The 18836-nt window shown below is 36.7% G+C and overlaps 1 protein-coding gene across 8 annotated transcripts in view; it reads right to left on the bottom strand.

Annotated features, from left to right (window-relative positions):
• Positions 1 to 200: 200 nt before the first annotated feature.
• The window catches only part of LOC129567461 (G1/S-specific cyclin-D2), a 55254-nt gene continuing 36618 nt past the window's right edge, over positions 201 to 18836 (bottom strand). For all 8 annotated transcript variants that reach the window (XM_055444356.1, XM_055444355.1, XM_055444348.1 and 5 more), the window contains 3 exons: positions 9555 to 9720; positions 4530 to 4675; positions 201 to 2943 (listed from right to left, as the gene is read on the bottom strand). In XM_055444356.1, the coding sequence (XP_055300331.1) occupies positions 2608 to 2943; positions 4530 to 4675; positions 9555 to 9720 (648 nt within the window). In that variant the 3' untranslated portion in view covers positions 201 to 2607. The remainder of the gene's footprint in view (positions 2944 to 4529; positions 4676 to 9554; positions 9721 to 18836) is intronic.

Raw genomic sequence — 18836 nt, 5'->3', positions numbered from 1 at the left:
GAAAGAAAAAAAAGCAAAAATTTTCATTTTGAAACATGTGTTACAAAAGAAAATAAACTCAAAATTGCAATAAAATAAGCGTAATCTTTTGTTGTTGTTGTTTTTTTTTCATATATTTTAATGTTATATTGTTTAAAATACGGGAAGTTAACTTGTTGTTGTGGCGGGCTGGGTTTGTAAAAGTCATATACAAAAAAATGTGCAGTGTTATATGGTTTTCGATTTATTGTAAATTTGTTTTGCAGTCTGTTATTGATTGTTTTTGCTTGGTATGATGTGTCTATGGTTGGTTTGTTTTGCTATTGTCATGTTTGTTGTTGGTAGTTCGAATGTAAACGGTTTTGGATATTTTAGAACAAAAATAAGATTAAAATTATGAAAAACGTCCTCTTAAACTGATTTATGCCTAATGGCAGCCAAAATCAGAATTAGTAAAGTGTTGTTTTTTTTTTCAAACACTTTTTTCTCTGTTTTCTCTCATCTAAACTTAAAAATATAGAATTTCAATATAAATATTAAATTTTACTGCTCATAGAGCATTTCCAGTGCTAAATTATGTTCTTTTCTTAACATACATGTAGTTGTGTGTCCATTCCGTTGTGTTTCAAATACATAAACAGTTCATTGTGTGTGTATATATATAACATGTATGGTCTAACGGAAAAGAGTCATATATATATGAATAAACTTCACTTAAAACCAATGAATATGTTTCCTTTTTTCTTTCTGCACTAAAGCTACTGAAAGTTAAGCGTTTTTTGGTTTAATCATCAATCATTTTTAATATTGATTCGAAAAAAATCGTTTTTTTTTTTGTTAAATTTTCTGTGTTTTCCTTCATTTTTTCTAAAACATAAAATAATTCAACTCATTTCTTTAAAGTTTTTTTTGCTACGTATTTCGTTTCAACTTCATTAGAAAATAAAACACACCGCGAAATAAAACAAAAAAAATTTAGTCAAGAAAAAACCAAAAAAAAAATAATAATAATAAATAAAGTATGCCAAAAATTAACACCAAAAACACTACCGAAAAAAGGAGAAAAAAATTGAACTAAAAAATTGCTTTAGAATTTTCGTGTTCGAAAAAAAATTGACTACGTTTGTTTTGTTGTTGATAATTTTGAATTTAGAATGTCATTTGCAAAAAAAAAAAATTGTCGATTACAAGGCTTTTGTGTGTGTATGTCCAAAACGTGACGAATAAAGTCTTTAAAGAAAGAGCCAAATGTCCATATATGAATGTACGCAATCTCTTCAAATATCCTTCTCAAATTTTTCTTCTTCTTTTTTACATAATAACACTGATAAAATACTTTAATTGCTTTTCCCCTCAAAAGTTTGTCTGTGCCACATTCAATCGGTTTATTTTTTATCATCAAAACCATGAATGGTGACTGAAAACTTTTTGAACAAGAATCATTCGATTCGTGTTATTTAAAATTGTTAATGTTAAAGTGCCGTACGTGTGTTTTTCCCCTATTTTTCTTTCATATTTTCATTGAATTAATATACATTTAAACTAGGAAAAGAAAGAGTATATGATAGAAAAGGGAAAAATCGGATAGTTTGAATATTGGAAAATAAATGAAAAAAATGCCTTGATGAAGTATCATCAAAAGTGAAGAAAAAAAAACCGTCGAGGAAAAAGAGAAAATGTGAAAATAATCGCGCAGCGAGCGCACTTCTGTCAGCAGTTGCTCTTCACTTTCAATGCATGAATGAATGAATAATATGACCAATGGAATTGGTTAGACCTATTGACAGGCGTATGTACAATGTTTTGGTAAATTGATGTCTAACCCATTAATTAAATGAATAAATGTGCTTTTTATTAAAATGGGAAACAATACAACGTTCGCCTCACTTGACTCACATCATCAACAAAATAAAAACCATCGGGATTTAACTGATCGTAAGAATGGTCGTTAGCTTAATTCATATGCGTTGTATGAACTGTTGTACGATCTAGTATCTCTCCCTCTCAGTCTCGTTATGTTGAATGAATTGTCGGTTGAGCGTGTAATTTATGCAACGATCGTGTGCTATCTCGTGTGGCATTTTAATGTTGCTTACTTGTGCTCTTTTGTTTTTTTGCTGTTTTGTTATAATTTTTTTTCTTCATTTTTATTTTCACTGGTTCTTGTTTGCATTCGCTTGAAATGATTTATACAAAATTGCATGTAATCGTTTATTCTCATTCAAATTGGAATTCATTTTGGGCGCATGGACACCAGCCAAACATTTTTGTTTTTTTCGGATGAATTGGTTTAAATTAATCATTAATTTGACTAAAACGCGGTAATTGTAAAAAAAAAACAATCGGGCGAATTCACGACTCCAGAGCCGAGGTCGCAACCGTGTGTATAACAATGTACATTACTTTAGCGTACATTTAATGTGGGTTTTTTTTTTTGGCAATTGCCCATTCTTTTTCTAATATCATTTCTATGAAACTTGCAAATTATTTACAATGTTCGGTTTATTTTCTTCGACGAAAAGAAAAAAAAATGAATGTGTGTGAGAGGGAAAGAAAATGAAATTACTTATATTTAAAAGGATTTAAGCTAGGGATTATTTATGGGGGATTCTTCGGTGTTTGGAGTGACTAAAACGTGACATCTTGAACATCCGTTGGGGTACCTGACTGTGATTTCGAGGCAATCTCGATATTTGGTTGTTTGGTCGGTGTCATTTCCAGACTATTCGTATTGCTGGCGCTATTCTCTGTGGCATTGCAATTGATTGTGCTGGTGGTTGTTGTTGTGCTATTGGTTGTGGCCGTTATACTGACATTTCCTGGACTATAATTGTTGTTGTTGTTGATGGTGCTATTGTTATTATTTTGTGGCATATTCTGAGCGGTGATATTCACTGAATAGAACAATCGCTGGTGTTGCTCGAACAAATTTTCCAATTTATTCATACACGTTTCTAGGTACTCCTAATCAAATGAGAAAAAAAGGGAAAAAAGACAACCGTTTTATAGAATGAAATAAAAAAAAAAAGAACTGAAAAGAAATGCAAACTACACAATCTAAATCCGCCCCATATGACTTTCGCGATATATGAAATGCGCAAAATGCAATTGCACTGCATGCATTGCATTATGACTGTTGCTTGATTTGATAGCATTTGGATGTTATCCGATCTACATGTTATCTTTTAACGCGAAAAACTCACACAATGTGTCTGTTTCTGTGGAAAAATATGTGTTCATTGAAGTGAGACTGGCTTTTTTGCTCTTCTTTTTCTTCACTGTCTATAAAAAAATCATGTCATCAGCAGCACCAGAGTCGAGCGGACGAATGACATCGTAAAATATATATATACACATACACACACACGCACACACATATATAATTCGCTTGATATCACCCGAAGTAAACAAAAAAGGAAACACATTTTTCGTTATGTCTACATTCCAAAATCCGCACCGAAAAATTGTTGGAATAAAAACAGTGAATTTCATGCGAAACATTCATATGGATGGAATGAAACATGTGATTTTGCTGTTCGGAATACGAGATGATCGTTGAAATTGGTTGTTGTTTTTTTTTTATCGCGCAAAGCGCCATTCAGTCAGACAAACGGATTGAGTGAATGACAGGAATTTGTTTTCTTTCTCTCGCTCCGTGTGTGCGTGTGAGTGTGTGCGGATCTCATTGCAAATGCGCCAAACAAGTGGCAACAGGATAATCCGATCGAGTTCCATCACAATGTGAACAAGGGAATTAATTTCGAACACGTTATGATTATGTGTGCATTACATTGCCAATCTTGAGTGTGTGTGTGTGTGTGTGTTTTTTTCTGCTGTGCGAAACATCCGCCCTTTCGATTCTGTTGATTTCAAAATCCATTCACGTTTTATAATTCTTTGATGTTCTTTGTTTGTGCAGATTTTTTTTTCGTATCGTTCGTTTTCCTCTTGGAAGAATCACTGATATGCGCGAAATAAAAACTATAATTTTATAGCCAAAAATAAACGTCGTGGTCTGTTTCCATTTGGCGCAAATATCTAATCGAAATTCACATGAGGGATTTGGCGAGCGTTCGCCAATTCAAAGAACGCACCGTGTAACAATCGGAATTTCATTGCAAGAAAAAAAAGAAATTATAAAACCGCGTATTGGCTCCTTTTGTATGGGAGATCGTAAAAAATGTGTCATTGCCGTCGAAGGCGATCGACAAAAACACAAATTCCCTCAAGCACTTTTAATAAAAAATTCAATCCACAGAAAAATCATAAAAACCAAATGACTTATAATTTTTGGCATCTGGTTATTTTTACTAGCAAGAAAAAAACAGTGAAAACACTTCACTTTAATCAACGCAACATTATTTTCGGTTCATATAACGTCACACACACACACACACACACACACAAAAACACACTTCCTTGCGAACAGTCTACGGTGGGCGGATTCACTCTTACTTATATTGATAAAAGAATGGCATTTTCTCTCCTTAGTAATGGACCTTTTTGTTTGTTCATAAGCCATAATAATGTAATTAAATATTGTAAATTACCTTTTCTACTCCCGTCAGATCCTTGAGCAAATCAAGCAATGAACTGATCGAAATGCCGGATTTTATGTGCCAGTCCATGCCATACAGAGATGCTGCTATACTCGATGCTGCCGTCGTACTTGCTGAATATATCGAGAAATTGTGTTCTGAAAATCGAAAAGAAGAGAAATATTCATTAGATTTTAAATCGCATGAGATCAATGGGTGCAACGAATTGTCTATTGAACCAAAATCGAAATTGGAATTTAATCAATGAAACGAGTCATGAATGAATGTGTTTTTCTTCTGTCAGAGAAATTGATTTCTTTTCAATGAACGTAATTTCTCTGTAATTCGATGTCGTGCATAACATTTAAAGAGAAACGCGAACAATTCGTTCATTCACAATATTTTAAATGTGCCAACGGCAAGAATCGAAGCGAATCGCACTTTCCGGTTTTGTTGTGCTTCAAAAGTTAACTCGAATAGTTCATTCGTTCAATTGAAAGATCTAAAACAAGGCGATATAAGAACAAACCGATCCAAGATAAGACGATCTTCTGCGATATCGTGCTTAAATAGATATCTTCCTTTTGATGATTGACTTTTTCTTCAGCAGAGATTCAAAAATTGAAAATATCATGGGTTAATGTATGTATCGCTTGCTATACGGTATAACTTATACCTGCGTTTTTTTTTTTTCATACGAGCATTGAAACGACATAATCAATCGCAAGGCATGCATAAAGTTCATAATGTGTGAACACACACGGATCGGCGCCGACGAATAGCTGATATTTATTTATTAAATATAAAAAATGGGATGAGAAAAGAGCAGAAAGCTGACACGTTGAGATATTTGGACGTGATAAAAAATGAGACAAAAAACCCCGAATACACAGGCTCCATTTCGTACATTAAGATTATTGTCGCATATGTTCCACGTAATGAATATTCAGACGATGAAAAAAAAATTGCATGCAACGATGATCATGGAGTGTAAACAATAGACAAAAAATGCGATTCGTGTTTCCAAGAGCGAGAGAGATGGTATTTAAATTTCTCGTTTACGTCAGTACTGAAGACGTAAAAATGCTAAAATCGAATTAAAGTCAAGATTCTTTTCTCGTGGAATGCAATAAAAGTTGGCGATAAAAAAAACTTTCATTAATTTGTTCCATGTGAGTAAACAAATACGCAAAACCATTCAATAAATAATACTAAACAATCCGTGAAGTTGTAAGCGACGGCAGCGAACAAAAAAATTGCTCGTTTTCGGATATTTGATTTCAGGTGAACTGCAGTGTGTTGCAAAGCAAAAAAAAATGTTCGAAAATTTAAATTAAGTATGGTCATCAAATAACTTTGGTGCAACAAAAAAAAACATACTCACAAGAGAACTAAAGCTCTTTCCATTACACAACGTAATTTCATTCCCTGATTGGTTCTTCTTTTAGCTTTACGGACATGTTTTTTGCAAACACGTAAACTCACACACACAGCAAGACGGTGATTGAATTATCTTTTAATCAGAATATCATCTCACCGATGCCTGCATATGGTTCTCGCAAAATGATAAGAGACATTTTTACCATGAAATCGATAAACACCGAACGCAAAAAAACGTGAAATTCTTGTGGTTTTTCGCTTCTCTCTGGATCACAATTTTTTTCGGTTTTTTTTTTGTTTTTTTTTCTGCTGTTCGCATTTTTTCGTTATAATTTTATTGATCCTAATCACGAACTGTGCGAATAAATTTGAATATTAATAGCGGCTTATTTGCCGGAGATCAGTTGATCAGTGTTAAAATAGCTGGATGACTTAAATACAGACAAATCGATTCTCTTTGATTTGGTCCGCATTTTATCATAATTAGGTGCTCAAAATGAGTGGATTAAAATCTGTTCATAGAAAATAATCGCCCCCAAAAATTGCACGTAAATGAAGCAGGAATGAAAAAAAAGTCTCGTCCGTTGACGAACTATGGAATTTCATTGAATGTTCATAAAAATTGTGTAAGGAGATACCAGTGAAAAATGTTGATTGTGGCAAATGATGAACGTTGGAAATGCCGATCGTTGCGTACGAATCGGTTTTTGGTGTGTGCGACAAAACGTACCAACGAATGAAAAAAAAAAACAATATACCCAAAAACCACTGAACATTCTCCGTCATTGTTTCAATTTCTGTAAAACAAGTCGACAATTGAATGTGCAAATATTTACGTTTGATTTGATTTCGACGTGCACACTCGTTGCATTATTGGCTGTGCTGCCTCATTGAATGTGTCGTCCGTCGTACTTGCTGCACGCATTTCGATTGGAATTTCGGTGCAATCAACCGAGCAACGCGAGTCACATGTCTCGTTGGCCAACATTCCAGTACAAAATGTAGTAAATTTTTGGCCCGAAAATCGAGTGGTGTCGCATAAAAGTGTTTCGCTCGCTGTTTGGCCGAAACCGAATAAAGCGACACAGATAAAGCATTAAATGCATTACAAATGTTTTATCATTTGTAGCGAATGAGCGACCGAAAGACAGTAGAAAGGCAGGCATACTAATGCCGTAATATTTCGCAAATATCGAAAATTAATTACGTATGCCGCATACTGTCGACGACCAAGACGACGAAGACGACTGACATTCATAAATGCCCTTTCGGCCACTTCGAATAAAATGTACAAATTCTTGGGCTGGCTTTGGGCAATGGGCACTGAAACCAGAATATGGTAAAGACAACAAATATTCTATCTCCTTTACAACTGACGGTATGTGCCACTCTCTCCCTCTCTCTATTCCGTCGACGCCGAGAGATTGCATTGCATCCGAATGTGAGAATGCGAAATACGCACATAATCAATCTCTGTGGCCAAACCTTAGCAACAATGCAACTGCATCCTCACTCCTGCACCTCCAAAGTAAATAAGAAAGAATTAAAATGAGCGAGAGCGCAGTGAGGGAAGAGAAAAAAAATGAAGAAATAAATAAGATAGACGACTTGTACGCGCGAATATGTCGACGAACACACACACTCTCACATACACAAACACACACACACACACACAGAGAGAGAGAGAGAGAGAGAGAGAGAGAGAGAGAGAGAGAGAGACATTTGGATGCGCGCGCAGCACCAGCACAAATGAAAACATAAAGCGCCCAGATCGCCATTTAAAAGGAAGAGAGCTGATAACATCGAAATGACCAAATAAAAACCGTGCGAATATATTTATTCAACCCCCAGTCCGTCTTTTTTAACCTTGCTGTTTCGTTTCACATTTTGCGCACAACGCACAGAGAAGGAACAAAAGAGCGAGCGAAGTGCATCGCGCGCATCGCCGATAAAGCGCAAACCATTCGTACAGACTGAATGGGAAAACAACATCAACAGAATTGAAATTATTCACGAAAAAAAAGAACCTTTAAAAGAAGTTTTAAATCTTTCGGTCAGTTTTTATCGAGAACATATTTTATTCGGTCAAAACTGTGCGGTGTTGATTCGCAGCAATGGATTTCGTCATTGTACCGCTCCTCCTCCTTCTTCTTTTTCCCACTTGCTTAACCAATAAGCGATTTAATTGCATTTTTTCACTGAACGTAGAAAAAGCAGCCAAAACAATCCAATTGGATCGAGGCGCAGTCGAATTATGGCATATCCGTGATTGATTTTACGATTTCCAGTGAATTCGAAATTGATTTGTCGCTGTTCGTCTGACACAAACAAAACCATCTTCAGACAATCCGCACGCCGGTTCCACAGTAAAAAGCTTCTTGTGCAGCACGAAAATAACCATTTTTACGCATAATTCCGATTGCGGCTAACAAATCAAGTCAGTGAATTATGTTCTCATCATATTTTGTCCGTGTTGTGTGTGTGTGTGTGTGCGTGTGTGCGTGTGGCGGTGTGTTTCGGTTTTGCACAACGTGTTTCCGTTTTTATGAACATTGTCTCTCTAATTTATTGATTTGGTTGCTGTGGCATTGCACATTCATCTTGTGGGATACATGAGAGACAGATTTTTCCACTGTGGCCACATCGAATTGATGCCGAGATAGTGTGCCGAGAAGTGGAAGAAAAATGGTATGCGCGCACGCCGAACTTAAGTAAAAGCGTAATACGATAATGATAAAAATGTTGAAATGAAAACAACACTTTGGCTCTTGTACAAAGCACTAGTGAATATTGTGCAATGTACATGACACGCTGCTTTCGCAGCGACGGTGGTGGTGGAGAGAGAAAAAAAAACACCGACAAATACTAATAAATGCACCGCAGTCATCGTAATTCGAAATGATTTTTCATTTGAATGGGCCAAAAGTGATTGTAGCCGTTTTTTTTGTTACCAACTCGATATGCTGGTGATTCTCACACGAAGGATTGGCGCGCGATTGAGCACCGTGACGATGAACAAAAGAGCTTAACACGGTCAGCAACAGAGATAGAGTTGGAATGAAGCGAGTAAATCAATGAGATGATGCATTTTAGCTGTCAGCTTCTTCATTCAACTGCGTTTTTGTCTTTAATGATGATGTTCACTTCAATTAATGGAATCGTACAATCTTTCGCTTAAGAATAAGTATTTCGACATTTTTTTTATTCCTCTCTATTCTCTCTGAGCTGCTCCTATTCATTGCTTAATGATATTCCACTCTGGACAAAAAACTGGAGGATAATATTTTGATGCGAGTGAGAAATACTCGGGTTTCTTTGTATTTTTTTTTTGTTCCTTCTCATAAATATTCAAATTCATATCACTCAATCAACCTGTAAAAGACATGCCATGATTGCAGTGTTTACAATGATTTTGACAGTTACTTTTGACGGCGGCAATTAAATGCAATGTAAAATGTTGCAGAAGAAAAAATTGAAATAAAACACAAAAATGGATTCTCACTGTGAATGGATGAGAGAGAGGAAGAAAGAGTGAGAATGCATTAGCGCACACCAAAAAGGATTGATGACTTCATTTTCATTGATATCTCGTTCCTTTTATGCAACATTGTATTGGATGTTAAAAGTCACACGGTTTTCGATGAAAAAAAAACTTACCTCTGGCTGCCAATGAGATGAAGGCCTGAGCGTGCTTTTTGATTTTGCTGACGTCTGTGTGTTGCTTATTGATGGGTAAACGTACTAATAAATGCTCTAGGAAATCCAATGGAGTCACTGATGATATATTCCATTTCAACTTGTTTAACACAATCAATTCCCATTGCTGCAAAAAAAAAAAAAAGGAAAGAAGAGAAGAAGAAAAATTGAAAATTTAGTCATTGAAATTGAATAATGGGCCATTTATCAGGTAGAACAATTTACTAATAAATCCAATAAACATGCGTTTTATTGATTTTTAAATTGAAAACGATTGAAATGCCTGGCCAATCCTTAATTGGTGGCAACAGCCCACAACTGTAGCCGATTTTTGTGCTGGCTTTTTTTTTTAATTGAATGGAATGCAATCGAATGTCGATCGACCGAGACCAACCAACCGATCTTCATTTCATTTGAATAAACAAAAAGGACAAGCGATCTGTATAAGTGAAAACAGGAAAGCACATAAATGGTAAATTAAAGCTTGTAAAGAATGTATCGACGCATTCGGAATCGGTGCAATTTTGCATATTTGTTTGTGATCGTCAAGGTAGTCAACCATCGTGTCGCATTTTCTGCAATGAGAATAAAACGCTAAATCGAACTGATTGGTTTCGATAAATGTGTATGCGAGCGCGCACGCTGCTCGCGAAAATTGGAACGGATTTGCAATTGTATCACGATTCACGAATTTCAACGCCGAACAATATCCAAATCACCATCATCGTCGTCGTCGTCGTTGTTGTTGTCGGGCATTTTTATTATCACACACGTACAAGTTTTATTTTTCGTTGGTTCCCAGTTCAATGTTTGTTGTTGGGCTTTTTTTTTTACATAAAATTCTTATTATTTATTGAGTGTCTCTGGGTATATTCATGTGAATTGATGGCCAAAAGTGGAGAAAAACAGAGAGAGAAGAAGGCAACCAGTCCGACCAAAAATGCGCGCAAACCGAAAGGCAATTGCTTTGTTCGGCTCGTTCATTCTGGTGTGTGTGTGTGTGCTTTTTTTTTTACTTCTTCATCTCTTGCATTTGAACCTAACCGATGCATTTTTATGATCATCATCGACGTCCTCGTTTCGCCGTCCTTACATATATATCGCCATCGTCGGCAGATTAAGGGTAATTGGAGAGCAACACACAAACACACATAACATCGGCAATACGCAAATATTTAACAAAACACAAAAAGAAAATCAGAACGCGCTCGCACCGACATTTACCTGGTTCTATCCTGGCTGTATTTTCGGTGCGCGCGAGCGAGCAAGCAAATCAGAAAGCCAAAGAGACAACATGAAAAGTAGATGAACGGATTAGAATGTTTCGCGCAACATATCTCTCTTCTTCAGTGCAGACGCATATGAATTGGTTTTTCTTGATGTGATGCTATATGTTTTCGTTGTCTTGCCTCGGCTGGCCAGCAGCAGCAGCAGCAGCAGCAGAAGCAGCGGAGAGAACACAAAACAGCATTCAATTTCCAAGAATTTGACCTCGATCAATGATGTGTAAATATATATGAAACGGTCTTTTCGTGTGTTGTTTTTATGTTGTTGTTGCTTTCATTGGCTGGCTGACTGGTTGCTTGATTGCGAAACGCACATAGACGAATATTAAAAGCCTTAAGACTTAACCGGGACCACAGATAAAACTGCATGCATAAAGACAAAACGCAAAAATTGAACTTTAAATGAAGAATGAGAGAAAGAGGCAGAGAGAGAGAGGGAGACTGGGAGAGTTGAAATAATACCGCGAACACACAACGATTGTATTAAAAAATCAGCGCGTTCAATCGGTAGAAATGGTCGAATGGATTGTGGATTCCACAGATTCGAAGGGTTTTATGTATGTGTTTGTTGAGAGCGACGCATCGCGGAGTGGACACTACACTCTCTAAGAATTATATGCGAAAATGCCCAATGAAGCGAGTGAGTGAGAGAGTGAGTTCGCGATGAAAATACCTGGTTAAGAGCCGCCTCTGTTGTTCGCCGTCGCATACGGGAAGGTCTCTTATTAATTCATTTTTTCGTTGCTGTTTGGTTCGTCTGTGTCTGCACTTTTCTCGTTTTGTGCTTTTTTGTGCTCTCTCTCTTGGTTTCGTATGAATGTTTTTTGGGTTCAATTTTCTGTTCACTGGCGTTTGCTTTCGCTTTTTAATATGCGGGCCCTTGAGCCAATTCGGCTTGTTGTGTGTGTGTTTTCCTTCTTTCTCATTCTGTTATTTGCTGGTTAATTTACCATTTTGATTACTGGCCATTATATGGACTCGCAAATTTTTGGTCCAAGATACGATTGATGCTGTGATTTTTTGGTTAACCGTGCGCCGAACTCTTCTGTTTCGACCAAACCACACGATCAGAGCAAAAAAAGAAAAAAAATATCACTTGGGCGCACTAAATTGAAGGCAGCAAGCTTTTTTTTTGTGATCGCATGCAGATTACTCAACTTTGGACACCATCGTTTTATCGCATCAACAGAAACGAACAAGAGAAATGCACCACGAAGAAAAAAGACACATACATACCTAATGACTGATATCTTATCAGCGGATGTGATTTTAAAGCAAAATTTTTGGAATTCTACGAAATTCAAAGAATGATTTCCATTTACCTAGCGCGCTGGACACGTCTCCTCTCTATCTCTCTCGCGCACTCGCTCACAAGAACAAATCTCGAGCATTTTAATGATAAAGATTTGGAACATTTTCGCTTTCAGGCGAAATTTAGTTAATAATTGGTTGTTTCTCTCCCATTTTTCGACGAGGATAAAAAGAACTGCTGCGCTTGTTGCGCATTTATGTTTGATACAAAAGCAGCGTGGGTGTCGTTGTGCATAGTGTGAGAACAAAATCGGTGCGCTTCGTTTGTGTGTTGTTTTTTCTCTGCTGTTTTCATGTTTATGCGATTATCCAGTGCACCACAGAATCCTGATCGAATTCTTTTAATTGCTACATATTGTTCTTGTTGTGAACAGTGCAATTAAATGTGTTACGATGATTAAATGGCACTGGAACTTGAGTCCATTTGTAGGCAATAAAACTGCTTGTTTGCATTGAAACATAAGATCAGAATGCGAATCGGTCGGCGCACTGCGGTGTGTGTGTTTTTTTCTTCTCATCTCGCTTCGCAAACATTGCGCTAATGAGAATATGTTTCAGTGTTATCGATATTTAACAACAAACTGAAGAAGAAGATGAAAATGAGAAAAAAATGTTGTTGAAATTCCATTGCGTGAATGCATAGATGTGATGGCAAGTAAATATCCCCTCGCACCACGATCCCATTCTAAAACAAAGGAGCTCAACCGAAGCCGAGGTATGAACAACGAGCGAGAGCGACACGAAGTGTGAGCAAAACACAAAGAAGCACGAATTTTGTCGTCATTGATCTATGGGTATGTGGCATTGAATAAAATGCGCAGACTCTCTCACCAGGAATGATGATCATGTTCTACACATAAAATGAGCTTTTCTCTTATCCCTTTGAATTCATTCATTGCAAGCGCGCACGGTCTAGCAAATATTCGACCAAGAAATATGTATAAATACTACACACGAAACGCATTAAATTTTGATCTGTCATAAATTATATTATATTATGTTGTTAAAGGAAGAATCTCTGGCCTTCTTCTTCTTCTTTTCACTAGCGAAAATCATGTTCCTGTGTAGTCGTCGTTTTTTTTTTTCTCTCTTCCTCTTTTTCTTGAATTTTCCAATCAGAATTTATAGCGTACAGAATATTTTAAATGTGGTACCATTTATGCGATTGATTGGTCAAAAACGATGCTGATGATGCTGACACGGTGATGCTAATCATCGGTTTAAGTTAATGAATTCATTGCGCGATTAAATTCACCATTTTACACAGTGTTCAGTGCAACTCCTGCAAAGCACTTAGCATGTAGCACAGTCTATTCACGGCCGAAACCGGGTCGCCGTGTAAAAGTTTCTTCTTCTTTTTTCATACAAGAAGCAACGCGAAATAAAGAAAAAAAAAAACGCGATGTGAAAACGAATCAATGGAAGCAAACAAGGAAAAGAATAACTGAAATAACATTGTAAGCATATTGCACAAATTGATTGTGTACTACACCATGGTCGTGTTTTGAACAACAAAGGCGCAATTCATTTACGAAAGGGCGTAAAACGAATATGATTGACCTATGTGTGCAAGTACAGAAAATATGGAATGAACAGAAAGAACGAAAGCGAAAAAAACTAGCGCAATGAATCGAATGGTTGAATATTTTTTGCGAATGCAAAATCAGTGACTTTTAACTTGGCATAGAATTTATCAAGTGAAGACCATTCATATCTCTGTCTCGTATTTAGAAAACAGCCATAAAATATATCAAAATCCGCATTACACTGTGATTCGTATTGGTCAGTGCGCAAGCGCGCGCGCGCTCTCGTTACCGCTCTCGGTGCATTTAATTTTTTAAAGTTCTAGTTGAATTCCATTCCGTTGTCTTCTTTTGTGAACCGTTTCGAGCTGTCGGCATTGTGTAGTAAAATCAAGAAAATGAAGCAAAGCACACAGTCAGAGCGCGGGCATAGAGAAGCAATGAACAGATAATGTGTGACTAAGTGAATGAATGTCTATGCACTATGGCCAAGCAGCCAGTGCAGAGGAGAGAGAAAGATCTACGAATGTGGCGAATAAGGCGCGTGTACAATGATCAATGTTTAGTTCACGACGTTGGCCAATTCAATACCAATATATGCAGTCAATTTTAAGTAGTCTCGCCACGGATGACTTCAATTTTTTTCGCTACGTGCCTTAATATACTCGTAGCCGTGAGATAGGTGAAACGCAAGAGGATCGTAATTCAATCTCAACGATCGAGCGACTCCAATTGATGACACACAGGGAATAAAAAGAGAACGAAAATAGCAACAATGAACACAGCGTTTGCAACAACACATTCAGCAAGTAGGAATGCCCTTTGTTTGCTGCATAAAGTGCACTTAAATGTAATCAGAATCACTTATATGTGCCAGAGGTGCGATAATGTTGCATCGCACACTCGGAGAATAATTGTCGATAATTGAAAAGCCGACGGTGCGCTGGGCTCGCTCCATAGAGCAAACGATCACGTTATCGATTGAATGCGCTCTCGCTCATTTTATCGGTGAAATTCTATCGTATTATTCAAAAATCCACTTGATGAATGAAATAGTTTTGAGCGCTTGTTTGGCGCTTCACCACATCAAGATTTCGAAGCGACGATAAAACTGTCGGTGCATGAGAAAATAACAAATAAACGGAAAACATTCAAAACGAAACTAGTTTTCGCATTGGTACTCCATATATGGAATAATGATTCAATTGACTTTCCCTTTCTTCGGCTTGCCGTTCAACTTCTGATTCCGCCGTACATGAACTATATTTTTTCTAATCAGATAAACACACATTCAAATTGAGTCGATTTTCGTTATCGGCGAATTTTATACAATGGTCGTCGCATACTGTTTGGGTCAACAACACTTGAAAACGAAGAAGAAATTCATTGGTGTAGGTAGTGCTTTTAATTAAAATTAATTAAAATCAAATGTTTGCTTACTTCTTCACGAATCGATGTGTGATTCAATTTTGACGCGCCAACAAGCAAAATTTCGCACGATATACAAAAATAACCAAAACAAAAGCATTTAATTAGTAAAATGTTAATGCTTTTCAGGTGATTTAAATGCAGACAGCATTTGCGCACGTTCCAAAAGTCACGAAAGCGGAAAACAAACGTCAAAAGTGATTGCTCCTCTTCAAATCATTGGGAGATTTAATTTTCACTGTGTGTTATTTGCTCGTTAATTGACGCATTGCATTTTTTGAAAAAAGGGATTTTAACAGATTTGCTAAAGCACCAGCATATTTGTTGCAGATCATTTTTTGGTCTCTCTCTTTCGTCAAAAACCGTTGCAACGCCAAGAAACAATAGCATTCGGAGCAACTGGCCAACAATTGTTTTTTGTCTTCTCTTCTACTCCTACTCTATTGTTATTTCGGCTTAGTTCTGCAATATTTCTCTAAAATTGCAACTGTTCGGTGAACAATGCAAGCGTAATGAGATCAAATTGGTGATCAATCAAAAGCATCAATTGGAACTTGACCAATGGACAATAGCCATCAAATAAATGTAAATTAGATTAAATTCCATCCTTTTTGCTCTCTCTCTCTCTCTCTCTCTCTCTCTCTCTCTCTCTCTCTCTCGTTTGACTCGACTTCGCTTCCGACGAACTGCTGATGAGCACAAGTCATCTTCCCAGCAATTGTATATTGTATGCATTGTTTTTTGGCATTGAATTTCTTCGAAACCATTAAGAGCTGCAGCCAACGAGAGAGATCGATCGCCAAAAAGGAAATGAACGAAAAATGCGCAAGAAGAGACCGTAAAGAGAATTTTCATGTGTTTTTTTTTTCTTTGGCTGTGTGTTTATCTCCATTTTTCCTCTTAGCGTCGTTTTTCTTTCGCATGGCAATTTACAAAAATATTGTTTGTCATATAATTTATGGATTCCACTTGTAGAAACTGTATCGGTTGCTGCGTATGAAAAGAATTTGTCGGCTCTTGTGACCAAAGCGAGCCAACTAACCGACGAGATTCAAACGAAGAACGCGCGCACGTCAGACACTGAGTGAGAGTGAGAAAGCGACAATGAAACACTGAATTTTCGAATGTGTTTTCATTGCATGCATAAATGTTATTTATTGCAAAGGAATCTACTGGCTTGCGCAACCTTAGCGTAGGAAATGTCGATGAAGAAGCAGAAAAAGAACAACAACAACGAGACGAAGCGGCCCAAAAAATACACCACGAGAAAGAGAAAATGGTATGTTTCGCAAGCCGAAATGGTGAAAAGGACCAGGCGACATCATGCTGATTACGTAGACTCACATTTCGTATTGTTTGACCATTGCGCGCTGCGCAGTCTTCGGAGATTTCGAAAAAAATTTCATCGCATTCGATTTACTGTGTTTTTTTTTTCATTTTACATTAATTTCAAAATTTCGTCGTTTCGCTTTTGGCCACAGCACGAATTCTCTCACTCACTCAGTCGTTCTTCGTTTCCCATTCGTGGCATTTTGATCTAGAGATGGAAAGCGTCTCTTTCTTAATATGTTGAACAATGAATTTAGGAATGCAGCAAAATTTCCATTGTTCCGCAACAAAATGAAGCATCACCGATTTAATGAGCAAAAACGAAAGAAAAGAAGAAGAAAGATGGGAACGAAATGAGTAGTAACGCACAAAAAGAAGATTAAAACGACCACAAACAAGAGAAAAGGGAGGAAGGGAGGTTGAGAGAGAGAAAGAAGAAGGAGCCTAAATAATATCATTGAACTAAAAAAGAGACCGATTTTTTCTCTCTCCATTGAAATGAATTGCTCTTCCCTAGAAATACGAGATTACAATTGATTTGCACATATATTTCAGCAATTGTTTTTTTTTTCTTTTTCTTCTAGTTTTTTTTTATTCTTTTGAAACCGAACACTCTTCACACACGCTAGCGAATGCATGATCATGTGAAAAACATGTGTGTCGTCGTCGTTACGGTTCGAGTCGAATGTCTGGCCATAAGAGGATTTGTGGTCAATTTGTAAATTTCTTCCTTTGTTGCTCGCTTTCTCCGAGAAAAAAACCCGATGTAATATGAACAGGTTGGGTGGAAAGAGAAAAATCGCCTGCCAATGCAACAAGGAAGAAAACACTTGAAATAGCAAAAAGAAAACACAGATTTTCGTTTTCTGGTCAAAAACGATGATGATTTTTAACATGGAAAAGTAGATTTTCTGATGAAAGAAAATAATTTGTTTCGAGCGAAAGGAGCGTATCCTTTCCGAGAGATCGCATTGTGAACAGATCAAATCACATTTTCTCAGGCTACTAAACGATGTTAATTGCAATGTTGCAGCAGCATGCCTAGAACTCATATGGAACATCACATAAATAACGATCGAACATTGAAGTTTTACGTCTTCATAACATGGAATCGGTTGTACAGGATCAAATGTACAAATCCTTATCGCGCTTCATACGCTGTTCTCACCATAACATTTGGCGATTCCATCGACTTTCACCCATTTATTGCAATAAATATTAAAATTTATTGGCTTTAACCAATTTACCCAAAATCGAACTGTTATTCTTTTTTCTCGGTCTAAAATTAAACCGCCGTTTGCTATGGCTTCGAAACCATTTGCACTTCGGCATTTCGGCAAACGGAATCGTGTTGAAATGCAATTGAAACGGGACCCGCCGCTAGAAAACACACAGAAAAAGCCGAAATTATCGGTTCCGGATTTCGAGTAATTGGTTTATAACGAGAAAAGTTAAAATAATAAAGCCATAACAATAAAAATAAACGATCATTTGGTATAGATTTCAAGTCAAAACCCAGAAATGGATTTTCACCCGCACTTCACTTACTCTCTCTCTCTCTCTCTCTCTTTCTGGCACTGGTTCCATGATAGACAACCCTCAATATTTCAGACAACATATTGCACTCACTTTCTCTGCGCTCGTTTGACTCATTCTTGAAAATTTATATGTGACCCGCAGTCCCGATGCAACGAGCAACAGCAACAGCGCAAGGCTTAGTGAATCCGCACAAAATGTGCATCCAATAAATTTTGAATCGATTGGATTTCTTTGTGACAGAGAGTTATATCCAAACAGCAGAACGAGTTTGTTTTTTCAACCGTCCAAATGTGCTCAAACCTTACAAGATCCACCATACCAGTTCAGAAAAATATTAAAACAAAATTTTTCTTCTTTTTTTTCAAAAATTTAACTTCATTGTTTGGGCAGTTAAGATAGTCATCTCATGTGAAGTCGTAGGCGAACTATCTCATTGCAATAAATTAAAATCCTTAAGAAGGATTTCTTTCATCCATTACGAGGTCTCTCATTCGTCTCTTTTGAATCGTATCTGTTGCATTTTTGTTATTTTTTCGCAACGACAAAAAAAGAAAAGTGTAAAAAAGAAATGTCCATTTTATACGCTTCCATTGTAAAAGAGCACACATTAATAGACAAAAAGAAAAAAAGAAGTAACTAAGCATTCAATGCATCAACTATTGAGTAATTGAAAAGAAGAGAGAACAAGAAAGATAAATAGCCGATTTCTTGGAACAAAGGATTTTCTAGCATTTTTTTTTTTTTGCATTGTGTTTTGTTTGGCAGATTCGATTTTGCTTTATGTTGAATATGAATAAAGTTGACAGTTCATAGTTGCACGTATGAAA

Source organism: Sitodiplosis mosellana, unplaced genomic scaffold (assembly GCF_009176505.1).
Source record: "Sitodiplosis mosellana isolate CC-2019 unplaced genomic scaffold, AAFC_SMos_1.0 Smas_scaffold_11, whole genome shotgun sequence".
In the NCBI taxonomy this organism is placed as follows: Eukaryota; Metazoa; Arthropoda; class Insecta; order Diptera; family Cecidomyiidae; genus Sitodiplosis; species Sitodiplosis mosellana.
The sequence above is the reverse complement of the archived record's forward strand: the minus strand, read 5'-3'. Positions and strand labels throughout refer to the sequence as shown.